Source organism: Perca flavescens, chromosome 18, assembly GCF_004354835.1.
Source record: "Perca flavescens isolate YP-PL-M2 chromosome 18, PFLA_1.0, whole genome shotgun sequence".
Lineage (NCBI taxonomy): Eukaryota > Metazoa > Chordata > Actinopteri > Perciformes > Percidae > Perca > Perca flavescens.
In genome coordinates this window covers 31865922-31882061 of record NC_041348.1, presented here as the reverse complement: position 1 = coordinate 31882061, position 16140 = coordinate 31865922, and the positions used below count along the sequence as shown (strand labels likewise).

Sequence of the window (16140 nt, the reverse complement as noted above, 5' to 3'; positions counted from 1 at the left end):
ACTGTATCTGAAGTCTCTTTTATATAGACCTTAGTGGTCCCTTAATACTGTATCTGAAGTCTCTTTCCCGAAATTCAGCCTTGGTGCAGAATTACAGCCACTACGAGCCACTCCCACAATGAGCTTTCCTTAGGATGTGCCATTTTTGTGTCCGTAACTTTAAATGCTATTGAGGAGGAGAGAGGGGGGCAAGGTGGAGGGTGGGGGTGTGGCCTTGACCAACTGCCATGCTTTGCTTGTCTGCAAGCCATGATGTCTCTCTCTTTATCATGGGTGGGCCAAATTCTCTGGGCGGGCAAAGCAGAGAAAGGGGAGGTAACCTTTCCCCTTATGATGACATAAAGGGAAGATTCCAGATCGGCCCACATGAGCTTTCATTTTCTCAAAGGCAGAGCAGGATACCCAGGGCTCGGTTTACACCTATCACCATTTCTAGCCACTGGGGGACCATAGGCAGGCTGGGGGAACTCATTAATGTTAAAAAAAAATGAAATTTGAAATTTTCATGCCATCGGGTCTTTAAAGAAATGTTAATAAACCAGAGCATGTGTTTCACCCATCCTGGAATGCTGTGTGTATTAGCCAGGTCTTTCTAACTGCAGTGTCTCCCCTTTAAGGGATCTCAAAGGGGGGGGACTTGTTGGCATATATGCGCCTGGCGAGAAACTCCATTGAACTGAATCAGCACCATTTTATGATCCAGTATCCAGTTAATATGAAACGTCAATGAACACAACGCACCAGATCACAACCTCTGTATATACAGTACAGGCCAAAAGTTTGGACACACCTTCTCATTCAATGTGTTTCTTTATTTTCATGACTATTTACATTGTAGATTCTCACTGAAGGCATCAAAACTATGAATGAACACATATGGAATTATGTACTTAACAACAAAGTGTGAAATAACTGAAAACATGTCTTATATTTTAGATTCTTCAAAGTAGCCACCCTTTGCTTTTTTTGATAACTCTGCAAACCCTTGGTGTTCTCTCAATGAGCTTCATGAGGTAGTCACCTGAAATGGTTTTACCTTCACAGGTGTGCTTTGTCAGGGTTCATTAGTGGAATTATTTCCCTTATTAATAAAAAAGCAAAGGGTGGCTACTTTGAAGAATCTAAAATATAAGACATGTTTTCAGTTATTTCACACTTTTTTGTTAACTACATAATTGTGTTCATTCATAGTTTTGATGCCTTCAGTGAGAATCTACAATGTAAATAGTCATGAAAATAAAAAGGAAACGCATTGAATGAGAAGGTGTGTCCAAACTTCTGGCCTGTACAGTATATTTCAGCAAAAATAATCTACATACTGTATGTGAGTTGTCTTTTATTGTTTATGTACATATAATATCTATATTCAAACATCTTGCCTGTACAGCACTTAACGCAACTGTGAGTATAGTTGCATTTATGTATGTAGCAATCTGACATATGTATCAACACACTTAGTCAATAAAGTAAAAACAATTCAAAAAGGCAGCCAAAAGGTCCAAAAACCTGCCCTAAAATTGGAAATAGCTACAAAAACATTTGAAAAAAACAACCAACAGTTATATCCATATATAAACCTCTTGCAGGTATAGTGTCCATAAAGTTAAGTTAAAGGTTATGAAGAGTTTGGTTAATAATTGACATGGTGATGTGTTTGTGATTTTGAGTGGGACATTAAGTGAGTATGTAGTCCACATGTATAGAGCTGTAACAATTCCAATTCATACCGTGCAAATTAAAATGTGATTAGACAATTATGTAATAATTGTCACAGGCCTACACATAAACAGTATGGGCTTAATCTATGTGTGCATGAAGTCAGTGACCCCTCGCAGCCTCCCGTCTCTGGCTGAACTTTGTCCCTCAGCACAGAAGCAGTCTGACATGTTCATCAGGCGAAAGCAGAGCGAGCAACTGCATCAACTTATCTATTCACGTTTTGGTAGAAACTTAAATAAAATCTCAACATGGCAGAGAGGAGAGCAGCCGCGAAGACAGCAACTGAGCCGGACTTCCTGCAGTTTAATGATCTGGCGTGTGAGGCGGTCGGTGGGAAGGTGAGTCAATGTCTAGGCCATAACTTTAGGTTCAACGTGTGGGGGGACTGAGATCTACACTTTTGAGCAAAATTTAAATTTTCATATATTCATATAATTTCTTCCATTCTGGTGAATGTGCATGTGAAGGTTAAGCTGCATTTTCTGCATCAATGTATGGTGCAAATGTCTATAATTATGGAAAGGATGTTGTCATACGATATGTGGGGGAATTGCACTGGCAAGTTCTGTAAGTTACGCCCCTTCCATTGTTGTAAAAAACCCTCAGGAACACATTCAAAAACATAACACGTGCACACATCTTAACCCTTGTGTTGTCTTCCCGTCGACCATGAACTTGTCAATCCAGGTGAAAAGAGATATTGCATTTTTTCAGCTTTTTTTATGATTTTGACACTTTTTCAACGTTTTGTTTTAAATTCATAGTCAATAAACCTAATTTATGTATCCTAAAATGGAGAATTATTCCTTAAAAATATTTATGAATACAGCGTTTACATTACATGTGGATGCTGTGTTGTCCATATTTTCAGTTCTGTTTTTTGTTCTTTCATTCATATAAAGTGAAATTGTGTTCTGTTGTTGCTCTTTCAGGTTATTTTTGCGACAGACGAATGGTTCGCTCCGGCTGCCAACCTGCTGAAGGTACAACTCTTCACATCAGTTACAGGACAACGTTGTTCAGCTGGACATAGGATTCATTACTGTCACTTTAAAGGAACAGTCTCTTGTCATCAACAGATCTCATGTTCATGTGTCTCTCAGCTCGGTTTCTACTGAAGAAAAACGTAAATCTTTAAAGATGCAAATATATAGTTTATTTTTAAACTAGACTTGCAGGAAGGTATACACAGGTTCAAGCACATCTTTGATCTGTGTCGTTTGTAACCTGACTAAATGGGAGAAAACCCTGGAGACTACTCACTTGTTTGGAAGAAGCACAAATATCCAGGAAAAACAACAAAAGCAATGAAATCTGTGAGTCAGGCAGGCGAAATGCTCCCGTTGTGGTATGAGGCATGCCGGGCGATAACACAAACAACATAACCGCATCAGCACCTGGAGGGATTCCAGGGTAAGGTCGTAAAAAGTCAGTTAATTTAAAAAACAGTGACTGCTGACTTTTGCTTTCACGTGAAAGGTCTTCTGAGCTAAACTCCTATTTGTTTATTTATACTTCATCACCTTAAGTCCTCTTTTTCTCCTGCGAAAATTACTACGGCCACTACAGGGCGCTGCCTAACAACAAATGTAAATATAGGTCGTAATTGCTGCTTGCACAACTTATACAGTTGTTTTCTTGGTATAGATGGTCTGGTATTTGGGGAAGCAGGACAGTGTATGTACAATTAAAAAAAAATAGAGAAACATATCACCAGACTTATACGTTAACTTTAAGAGTCTCCCAACATGTACTGAGTGTGTGTTCGTACAGAGAGAGTCGCCACAATTCATCGCTTCTGCCTTCACCGAGTTTGGGAAGTGGATGGACGGATGGGAGACGAGAAGAAAACGAATACCTGGTCTGTATCTGAAAACCCAAAATACAAGTATGCACCTGAAAATGAGCATGATATGGGACCTTTAAAATGAACTTACATACGTTTACATACACAAATGTATGTATTAAACCTTTGTGATCATACGTTTATGTGTCTGTTGTTTTAGGTTAACACCACCAAATTCTTAATCTTTTCTGTTTTTCTGTCTTACTCTTTCTGGAAGGTCACGACTGGTGCATCATCCAGCTGGGGGTACCAGGGCAGATCTACGGCATCGATGTCGACACGTCCTTCTTCACTGGAAACCACTCGCCCTACGTTTCCATCCAGGCCGGCTGTCTGGGTACAAACTGCTCTTACTTGTTATCTCCTAAAATATGAGACTCTCAGGGTCCTATATTGCACCTGGCGCAGCTAGTGTAAGACCAACGCAGTTGTCAATTTCCCGTCCAGCACCTACGTTCATAGCAAATGCACCTGCGCCCATCTGTGGCCCATGGACCTGCTGGTCTTACAGGGAGGTGTGTTCAGGTGCATTCTGGGCGTGCTGGTCTTACAGGGAGGTGTGTTCAGGTGCATTCTGGGCGTGCTGGTCTTACAGGGAGGTGTGTTCAGGTGCATTCTGGGCGTGCTGGTCTTACAGGGAGGTGTGTTCAGGTGCATTCTGGGCGTGCTGGTCTTACAGGGAGGTGTGTTCAGGTGCATTCTGGGGGTGCTGGTCTTACAGGGAGGTGTGTTCAGGTGCATTCTGGGCATGCTGGTCTTACAGGGAGGTGTGTTCAGGTGCATTCTGGGCGTGCTGGTCTTACAGGGAGGTGTGTTCAGGTGCATTCTGGGCGTGCTGGTCTTACAGGGAGGTGTGTTCAAGTGCATTCTGGGCAAATTTTCATTTATCTGCCATTATTAATGTCGATACTGATAGTTTGGAAAATGCCTAATATCGACCAATAATATCGGCCGGCTGATATATCGGTCAGGCTCTAATTCAGATGTGAAGAATATTTGAAGACACTAAGCTAACGTTATGCCGAGTTACAATCCGCCGTCTAGCTACTACTGTTTGCTTTCGTTGGGAATCCTCTGCTGATCACCGTCCTTTATTAGAAACTATTATTGGAAATTTCCAAGAATCCTGAATGTAGGCGCTTCAAGAACAAGCGCTCATGTTGTTTCTTACTCTACACCACGGATACATTATGCGATCGGGAGAAAAAAATCTTTCTGGGTTCTTCATTTCTTTAAACCAAGTCCAAGGGTCTTGGGCGGCGCTAAGCTCCGGACGCAGCATCGGTGGCTATGCCAAATATTCTCAGAAAGGAACTTGTTTTAGTGGAACATTTGCATCTCGCAAAAGAAAACGTGTCATACAATATTAAATGAAGTTAACTGTTGACACAATACAGCAACGTGAGCTATTTAAATTAGCTGATACATGGTTAAACCTTATTGGCTCTTACCAGTGTATCTCTTTGTGTATTTCGTCCACAGCAATCCCATCAATCAGTCCCAAAACCTCCCAGTTAGAGAGGAAATGCCCTAAACATATTCTTTATAAATATTTACAATCATTCCCTGAAAAAACCGAGCAGGTTTGCCTTTTTGCACCATCTACATCTTCTTCAAAACTTGACATATTCAGCGTGTAGCTCGCTAGCTCAAAGTTTATTACAGAAACACTCCGAGAGAAGAAGTTGAAGAACAAACCTGTCAGGCAATTATCCTAGAAATATACTTTCGTGGATTTAAACTAGGATATATGTGGACATCAATAACATATTTATATGTTCCCTCACCAGACAATACACCCAACTTCACCCTGGAAGGAGACCGAACCGGCATGGCAGCATCCGAGAGTCAGCTGGCTGCTGTTGCCAAGGTAACACTGACAGTCATGTGATCGCTTAGGTAACACTGACAGTGTCAGCAAGTACTGGCCACCATACTTGGCCTGGGTCCAAACCTTTGAATTATGGTGGCGTTTACTGATTCATCTGGCATCTTGCAACACATTCATGAACAGGTTCGTATGATATCCTACGAAATTACGGCGAACACGAGTCGGTCACATGACATGAAGTTAAGTTAAGCGGTCTTTACGGTTAAATTTAGCCAAGAAAAGGTGACTGTAAGCCGGGTACAAAAGCACAACAAGGTGACGGTCCTTTCAGAGATATTAATAACAACCACCAGTAAGTCAAGACGTTTTATCCACATTTGTGCACATGCAATAAGTTTAAAAGTAGTAAAAGTAAGAAGGTATTACAGCTTCATGCAGTAAAAGTACACAAGTATTCTCAGTCAACGCATTCTGATTACCGGGTCAGTATATCCTACGAAAACTAATGCAACAATTCATATACATATTGTTTTCTGGCAACTGGGCTCGCTGGCCAATCACAAACAAGTTAGTTAAACTTGTGCTTATGTCATCGGCTCCGCCGTAAACTTCTCCGTCGCTACTGTTGCTGCTGTTAGACGTTGGATAAATTGTTTTGAGCAAAATGTCTCATTTAACTATCAGAATGTACTCTCAGTCCATTATCATTTGGAAAGTCTAGAAGAGCATCACTTTTGGATTTTTAAATCCCAATTCAAGTTAGAAGTTAGCTGGCTCTGGTGATTGTTTAGGGACAATCGAATCCTCCTGACTAGGAGGCAATTTAGGCAACATGGGATGCATCTTGTTTCACCTTTTCTTCTTCTTCTTGCGGGCACATACCGTTAATTTCTTAAGACATGCATAACCAACGCTCCAAACAGACGCAGAATACACGAGGCACCTTTCAAGTGCACATGCATGCGTAAAAGCAAGTACTGTATTTCTCCTGCTTTACTTGCCTAACCTAGTCTGTCAATGTGAACATTAATAGGAAGTTTAAATCTGTAGACTTTAATATGGTTAGAGGGGAGGAAATGTCAGACTGAAGTGTAACGAGTTGACAATTCTGTCTGATATCAGGCAACGCAATAGTACTACGGAAAACCATCTTGTGTGTGAAGGTTGCACATTGATCCTTTGGTAAATGTGATTGGCAGCTGGGCTCGGAGGCGTGGCCAGAGCTGTTGTGTGTGTCGCAGCTGAAACCCGGATACTCAGACTGCTGCCACAACTACTGCAAGGTCAACTTTAACCACCGAGTCACACACCTTCGCCTCAACATGCACCCAGGTACACACACACACACACACACACACACACACACACACACACACATACACATACATACACACACACACACACACACACACACACACACACACATGCATGCATGCACGCACGCACGTACGCACGCATGCACAATCACGCACACATACAAACACACACATATACACACACGCATGCACACACACACATACATACACACACAGGCACGCACATATACACACAAACAGACACACACACACACACATACACACACACAGGCACGCACATATACACACAAACAGACACACACACACACACATACATACACACACACACACACACACTTTATCAAATATAATAAATACAATAATAATAGAGAGGTAAAGTCCCTCCCCTTCCTGTGGAAGTGAGAAATGTTACATCCTGGTACTGAAGCTTCAGAGAGACATCACTAAGACTCTTTGGGCAGACGAGACTTTCTAATGATGCATTTTCACAGTCTGAAAGTTCAGCAGTTTCATCACAAACTGAGACTTTCTCCACTCGCTTTTAAACTGACAAACACGTGTGTAATTCATGGCTCAATTCAAACAGGACCAAAACATTATTAGTGTCATCCCGTTCACTACCGGACACATTTTTACTGAAATAAGGTCCCATGTTGGACACAGGAAGGACTTCGCCTCTCTATACTGTAGTTTATTTGTGTCATCAGATGGAGGGATAGCAAGGCTTCGGGTGTACGGTGTGGGACAGAGGGACTGGTCGTCTGTCTCCCCCCAGCAGGATGTCGACCTGGTGGCTCTGACCAATGGGGGCGTCTGCCTCGGCTACAGCGATGCCCACTTTGGGCATCCACGCAACATGATTGGTTGGAACCAGCACAAAGGACTTTTGCAATACATTTTTATTTTGATTGTTGTAGTGTAAGTGATATGTTATTTATTGCTGCCTGTGGACATGGACCGGTAGTGGACTGGTGATACTGGTCTGCTGTGTTTGCAGGTCTCGGCCGAGCTGTCAACATGGCCGACGGCTGGGAAACAGCTCGCAGACTGGACAGACCCAAACACCTGCAGGTTTAAACACACACACACACACACACACACTCACCTCAACATTAATATTTACTTTACTCTAGCTTACATCCTCAAACAAGCATCTCAGGAAGAGAGAAGAGGATGTAATGTTTCTAAGAAAGATCTCAGATTCTTAAAATGGTCCTCACTTTTAAAAAACATAATCTTACCAAAAACATTCACACATTTCCCAAACATGTATGCACACAAAGTCAATTTTTTTGTCATTAATAAAATCACAGGAGGTGCCTCTCTTTAATATCAACCCTTGTTTATTTATACATTTATCAGCAAGCGCTATTGCAGTTTAACTACCCAGTTTTCAGCCGGTGGTCTCCTAGTTTGGTATGATATATCACGTTTTGGTGTGCATACATTTTCGTACAATATCATACGAACCCGTTCGTGAGAATGAGTTGCAAAATAAAATGATCAAGGACTAGTCGATGTCAAGCTCCAAGTAGTTTTGAGCTTGACGTCAACTAGTGTAGGCGGAATTTTGTCCAAATAATGCCCTAAGGCCTGTCAAATCTGACTCCAATTTATTAAGTCCCGCGCCTTCTTTCATCGGAGGTAAGTTTACCAAAACACAAGGATCAATCTGAGATGAAGAGTTCAGTTAAGCAATGTTTACTGAGTCCAGCATACAAGTTACAACCCGCTGTGGGTTCACAAACAGGGACTAAGTTTCCCTAGAAACAGACATCAAGTCAGAGCTCAGTCCACCAAGATGCCCTCCGAATTATGAGCTCCGATCTGTTTTCTCCTTCAAGCTTTTATCCTATCATCACAAGTGTGGGTATCCTCTGTTTTTTTAGACAGAAACTTTTATCTTACACACACCACAAAGTCGGGGCCTCTGTCTGGTGCAACTTCCTCTTCTGTTCTCGCAAACTTCAAACAATGCACCTCTATTCCATAAAAGCCTAAACAATTTTTATGACTTAAGCTTAATTTTCTGTGCATTAGAGGTCACCCGCAGTACTTTTAACCACTTCCTCAATGACTAACACAGCTCTTTTACAACGAGCATGTACACACATTTTGTTACTAAAGTATTTCTACACTAGTCTGTGCAACCGCTAGTTAGACAGCTGTAAAACGTCTCCTGCAGGTGGACAAGCGAGGCATCCTGCAGGTTCCCGGCTGGGAGTGGGCAGTGTTTCGTCTCGGACATCCCGGAGTGATCGGCAGCATCGAGGTTGACACAAACCACTTTAAAGGTCCTCACACACATCAACACTAGTGTTGCATTTTCTAGGGATGCACCGAATCCAGTTTTTGGGTGTTTGGCCGTATCCCAAATCCACTGGTTAAGATTGTGCTGACTCCTCCTCCCATTCTCAGTCCATGAACCCAGTAAACACATGAATGAAGTAAACAGGGACTGTCCTTCCTTTGCCGTACCTGAAGTTGCTGCATTCTGGCTGCTGTCTGGAGATTCCTTCATGCACAACTCGTGTTCTTTTGGATGTTTCATACCAGATGTTTTTAAGGTCCCATGACATGGTGCTCTTTGGATGCTTTTATATAGACCTTAGTGGTCCCCCTAATAATGTATCTGAAGTCTCTTTTATATAGACCTTAGTGGTCCCCTAATACTGTATCTGAAGTCTCTTTTATATAGACCTTAGTGGTCCCCTAATACTGTATCTGAAGTCTCTTTTATATAGACCTTAGTGGTCCCCTAATACTGTATCTGAAGTCTCTTTATATAGACCTTAGTGGTCCCCTAATACTGTATCTGAAGTCTCTTTTATATAGACCTTAGTGGTCCCCTAATACTGTATCTGAAGTCTCTTTTATATAGACCTTAGTGGTCCTCTAATACTGTATCTGAAGTCTCTTTTATATAGACCTTAGTGGTCCCTTAATACTGTATCTGAAGTCTCTTTTATATAGACCTTAGTGGTCCCCTAATACTGTATCTGAAGTCTCTTTATATAGACCTTAGTGGTCCCCTAATACTGTATCTGAAGTCTCTTTTATATAGACCTTAGTGGTCCCCTAATACTGTATCTGAAGTCTCTTTTATATAGACCTTAGTGGTCCTCTAATACTGTATCTGAAGTCTCTTTATATAGACCTTAGTGGTCCCTTAATCCTGTATCTGAAGTCTCTTTTATATAGACCTTAGTGGTCCCCTAATACTGTATCTGAAGTCTCTTTTATATAGACCTTAGTGGTCCCCTAATACTGTATCTGAAGTCTCTTTCCCGAAATTCAGCCTTGATGCAGAATTACAGCCACTACGAGCCACTCCCACAATGAGCTTTCCTTAGGATGTGCCATTTTTGTGTCTGTAACTTTAAATGCTATTGAGGAGGAGATAGGGGGGCAAGGTGGAGGGTGGGGGTGTGGCCTTGACCAACTGCCATGCTTTGCTCGTTTGCAAGCCATGATGTCTCTCTCTTTATCATTGGTGGGCCAAATTCTCTGGGCGGGCAAAGCAGAGAAAGGGGATGTAACCTTTCCCCTTATGACAACATAAAGGGAAGATTCCAGATCGGCCCACATGAGCTTTCATTATCTCAAAGGCAGAGCAGGATACCCAGGGCTCGGTTTACACCTATCACCATTTCTAGCCACTGGGGGACTATAGGCAGGCTGGGGGAACTCATATTAATGTTAAAAAAACTCATAAAGTGAAATTTTCATGCCATCGTGTCGTTAAAGAAATGTTAATAAACCAGAGCATGTGTTTCACCCATCCTGGAATGCTGTGTGTACTAGCCAGGTCTTTCTAACTGCAGTGTCTCCCCTTTAAGGGATCTCAAAGGGGGGGACTTGTTGGCATATATGCGCCTGGCGAGAAACTCCATTGAACTGAATCAGCGCCAGATGGAGGGTGGGGGGTGTGGTCTTGACCAACTGCCACTTTGCTCGTTTGAAAGCCATGATGTCTCTCTCTCATGGGGGGGCCAAATTCTCTGGGCGGGCAAAGCAGAGAAATGGGAGGTAACTTTGCTCCTTATGACCTCATAAGGAGAAGATTCCTGATTGGTCCATCTGAGCTTCATTTTCTCAAAGGCAGAGCAGGATACCCAGGGCTCGGTTTACACCTATCACCATTTCTAGCCACTGGGGGATCATAGGCAGGCTGGGGGAACTCATATTAATGTTAAAAAACCTTATAAAGTGAAATTGTCATGCCATGGGACAGAATATGTAAACAGAAATGTTGTTAGGCCTACATTAAATTGTAAACAGAAATAATCAATTATGAGCCGGTCGATTATCGATGCAGCATCATCCGTGTCCACGATTCGATGCATCGATTATTTGATTAATTTCAACACCTCTAATCCCTGAAATGTTCCATCATAAGCAAAAGGAAACAACTTCTGTGTGTCCGTGCAGGTAACTTCCCAGACTCTTGCAAGATCGAGGTTTGTCTTTTGACCCCCGAAGAGGAAGCTCAGTGCATCGAGGCCAGGTGGAACTCTGGGAAATGGCAGGTCCTTCTCCCCCCTCAGAAAGTATGTTTACTCCTGTGAAACCATTTCCACTTCCCTACTTTTTATACGTTGTTCTTCTATGAGAAATCCATCAGGAATATGTTTGCGTTGTGGTGCAATTGAGTCACATTACCAAGAGTCTCGTAGTTTTAAATTGTAGTCATTTTGCATCCCTTTGTAATCATTTTGTGTCTCTAAGTAGACATTTTGTTTCTTTGTGGTCATTTTGGGTTATTTGTTGTAAGCGTGTGTACGTTTTTGATCATTTTGTGTATATCTATCTCCTCTCCCCGAAAAAAAACGTCCCCCTAACCCATTTGTTCCAGCATCATTCTGACCAATATTGATGTTTCTAGTGGCGGCGCCATCTAGTGGCCATACCAGTTCTGAAACGATATCCTCTGAGGATTTGGAGGAGTTGTTGGTTTACATTCCATTACCTTTTAGGATTGTTTTTTGAACACCATAAACCTTACATCAAAGCACACATGTTATACATTGTAATGGGTTTTATTGAAGGGATACTTCACCGATTAGCATTAAGCTCTCGTCTCAGGGGGACATGAGGGAGGGAAGCATAGTCATTCGAAAATACTATCGTGTTTCTACTGATACAAAGCTTAATGCTAATCGGTGAAGTATCCCTTTAATTAAATAAGACTTAATGTCTCTTCAATTAAAGGTCCTAATACTGAGTTATTTCATTCAGCCTTAAAATGATCATTTTCAAAGCAATTCATGTTGTGTTCACTTAAGAAAAACAGAAAACTATCCTAAAAATCAGCTTTCAATGCCTGAACTTCCTCAGAAGATGTTTTGTATGATGATGATTGTTTGAGTCTGAACTGCTTCCTGTCTGTTGCAGCTTTGGCCTCACCACAGACATCTGTACGGCGCCGCCGAGCTCACTCGCCACTCCACCGCCACCCACGTCCGCCTCATCATCGCTCCGGACGGAGGAGTCAGCCGGCTCCGCCTCTGGGGCCGAGCCGCGCCCGCCAGCGCAGCGCCGGCCAATCAGAAGACACCGGCGATGTCCAAACTGTGACGCTGGAAACACTGACCTCTGTCGCTGAATTCAATCTGTTTGGTGACGTTTCACTAGTCAGAGAAGAAATAAAAACAGAAATTCACCGCAACGTCTGAGGCCCTTTAATAATGAACCAATGTCTCGTTTCGGGGTCAGCCCTATGTTCCCACATTTCTAAGATATTTCTTAAAATTAAGCCCTATGTTCCCACATTTCTAAGATATTTCTTAAAATTAAGCCCTATGTTCCCACATTTCTAAGATATTTCTTAAAATTAAGCCCTATGTTCCCACATTTCTAAGATATTTCTTAAAATTAAGCCCTATGTTCCCACATTTCTAAGATATTTCTTAAAATTAAGCCCTATGTTCCCACATTTATAAGATATTTCTGAAAATTAGGCCCTATGTTCCCACATTTCTAAGATATTTCTTAAAATTAGGCCCCATGTTCCCACATTTCTAAGATATTTCTTAAAATTAGGCCCCATGTTCCCACATTTCTAAGATATTTCTTAAAATTAGGCCCCATGTTCCCACATTTCTAAGATATTTCTTAAAATTAGGCCCTATGTTGCCACATTTCTAAGATATTTCTTAAAATTAGGCCCCATGTTCCCACATTTCTAAGATATTTCTTAAAATTAGGCCCCATGTTCCCACATTTCTAAGATATTTCTTAAAATTAGGCCCCATGTTCCCACATTTCTAAGATATTTCTTAAAATTAGGCCCTATGTTCCCACATTTCTAAGATATTTCTTAAAATTAGGCCCCATGTTCCCACATTTCTAAGATATTTCTTAAAATAAGGCCCCATGTTCCCACATTTCTAAGATATTTCTTAAAATTAGGCCCATTTTCCCACATTTTTAAGATTTTTCTTAAAATTAGGCCCTATGGTCCCACATTTCTAAGATTTTTCTTAAAATTAGGACCTATGTTCCCACATTTCTTAAGATTTTTCTTAAAATTAGGACCTATGTTCCCACATTTCTAAGATTTTTCTTAAAATTAGGACCTATGTTCCCACATTTCTAAGATTTTTCTTAAAATTATGCCCTATGTTCCCACATTTCTAAGATATTTCTTAAAATTAGGCCCATGTTCCCACATTTCTAATATTTTTCTTAAAATTAGGCCCATGTTCCCACATTTCTAAGATATTTCTTAAAATTAGGCCCTATGTTCCCACATTTCTAATATTTTTCTTAAAATTAAGCCCTATGTTCCCACATTTCTAATATTTTTCTTAAAATTAGGACCTATGTTCCCACATTTCTAAGATATTTCTTAAAATTAGGACCTATGTTCCCACATTTCTAAGATTTTTCTTAAAATTAAGCCCTATGTTCCCACATTTCTAAGATATTTCTTAAAATTAGGCCCATGTTCCCACATTTCTAATATTTTTCTTAAAATTAGGCCCATGTTCCCACATTTCTAAGATTTTTCTTAAAATTAGGCCCTATGTTCCCACATTTCTAAGATTTTTCTAAAAATTAGGACTTATGTTCCCACATTTCTAGGAAATTTTCAAAATTAGGTCTTGTGTTCCTACATTTTCCTCCAATATAAGCCCTATGCTCCCACAACATTTTAGCGTTATGGGGATAAAATCTAATTTGATGACTCTTAGAAATGTGTTAACATAGGGCTGTGGGAACATAGGGCCTAATTTTCAGTGAAAAAAAATTCTTAGAAATGTGGGAACATAGGCACGCTCCCTCCTGTTTTTCTTGTTGTTTCTTTTTCAGTCTTATTTGGGGCCATTTTAAACGTTTAGTCGCTTATTCGACTTTTAATCAGCAAATGTCCAGTTTTATATCTTCCTTGATGTATTTTTTGGCTTCTGAGATATATTTCTTATGATTCTCTGTATGTTTGAGATGAAGATGCTGATTCTGTGATTGTAGACACTGCTGAGGGTGCAGCAAATTATTCAACGACACACACCTGAGTCACATGGACCTCGTTAGACTTTATCAGCGTGCATGTGGATTTACATCGTTAATTCTTCTGTTTCTGTCACGGGGCAAACTGTGTGTAACCCCGAGGCAGCGCTGCAAGAAGTATTCAGATCCTTTACTGCAGTACAAGTCTGTAAGTATCATCAGGAAAATGTAGTTAAAATATTAAAACATTTTAGAAAGTGTAAAGCAGGGGTGTCAAACTGAACTTCAGTGAAAATGAGAATCACATAAAGGGCCAGATGTAGAGTTTACTGACATGGTTTTATTTAAGAGAAAAGTCAAATATCTTTGACCGTATTATCGCATGTCTTATAAAGTCTTCTCACTTACAGTTTGTAAAGTCCTTAAAAAAAGTTGGGAAAAAGTTCCTCAGCCATCATCGCAAAAGCATCAAAAGTCAAAAGGAGTGTCTCTTTGAGTCCCTCCGCTCTGGCAGGAGGCTGAGGTCCATCAGGACCACAATCACACACCACATTAACAGTTTTTTCCCCTCCGCCACTAGTCTTATCAACAAGGCCTGGGAACCCACCCTGACTCTCTCTACACTACACCTCTGGCTCTACATGCCACTGTACCTACTCTGTTGTAGCATTCCTTTTTACTACTGTTTAACTTATTTTATTATTTATTTACATTTTTAGTTTTATCTTTATTAATATATACTGTGTATATATGTTTATACTTATATTGTTTATATTTTTTTTATTGTTCTTATATTTAGAGAATGTGGGACATGCACCAACAACACCATGACAAATTCCTTGTATGTGTAAAAAACGTACTTGGCAATAAAGCCCTTTGTCATTCTCATTCTTAAAACATCAGGACAAAATGTCTGAAAAAGTGGCACAAATATTGGAAAAAAATGTCGGAAAACGTTGCAAAATTTTTTGGGAAAAAGTGGCAATAATATTGAAAAAAGCGTGGGAAAAAGCACCAAAAAAACGTCCACAAAAGTGACAAAAACTTCAGAAAAATGATAAAAGTTAGGTGTGCCAACATCTATTGTGAACCTAAACCTAAACCTCAGGGCCGGATCAAAATCTGCGAGGGGCCAGATTTGGCCTGCGGGCCTTGAGTTTGACACCTGTGTTGTAAAGGATCCAACCAGCTGTGTGTTTAATGGTCTCATCATCTCAGCAGGACTTGTAGTTGTTATATTGTCGGCTAGTTTACTTTAGAATCAAACATCAGATTTTATAAACTACATGTGTTCTGTGTGCAGTCGGGCTCAGTTCGGATATCTATGCCTTAGTGTGTGTGTGTGTGTGTGTCTTTCTGTCGGTTTTGCATTCACACTGGCCAAGTGGCCATAGGAACTGACCTTTTGTTACTATAACACAGCCATCTAACCACCATTATGTCCTGAAGTAGGAGCTGAAAGAGTTACAGGAACTGTGGTCAGAGGAACTTAAAAATCCCCAAATTGGTCCAATTGAGAAATAAAGGGTTCTGGGATTGTTATGTTCTAGGAACTGCAAAAATCCCTCCAGTCGGAAAGTAGCTTTTATGTCAAGTTGTCATGACATATGATGATGTTAGTGTTGCAGGAAAGAAAGAAGACTTGAGAGTACCGGTGCCATTGTGTGTTGTTGCCAGCAGGGGGCAGCAGAGACAGGCAGACCACTGCACGCAGGAAGGTCATGTGCAGACCTGACACTGGGAGACATTATGGAAATGAGGGGGGATGAGGGAGGAGAGAAAAGAAAAGAAATGGAAATAGAGTCCAAACGGGCCATCAAGAGGCTGCAGAGCTGAACAAACATGAGACAGATGTTCAATATGAGACAAGAATCACTTATTACACTCAAACTAACTATACATTTACCCCTGAACACAGAGATCCTTAGTTTAGAGAGAGAGAGAGAGAGAGAGAGAGAGAGAGAGAGAGAGAGAGA

General features: G+C 40.9%; 1 protein-coding gene across 1 annotated transcript; it reads left to right on the top strand.

Moving 5' to 3' along the window:
- The first annotated feature begins 1967 nt into the window (after nucleotides 1-1967).
- Nucleotides 1968-12289, top strand: allc (allantoicase). Its single transcript, XM_028606054.1, has 11 exons — nucleotides 1968-2057; nucleotides 2652-2702; nucleotides 3493-3580; nucleotides 3783-3902; nucleotides 5356-5435; nucleotides 6596-6728; nucleotides 7420-7575; nucleotides 7710-7783; nucleotides 8898-9006; nucleotides 11144-11262; nucleotides 12107-12289. The coding sequence occupies exons 1-11, from the start codon at nucleotides 1968-1970 to the stop codon at nucleotides 12287-12289; spliced, it is 1203 nt and encodes a 400-aa protein (XP_028461855.1).
- Nucleotides 12290-16140: the final 3851 nt, after the last annotated feature.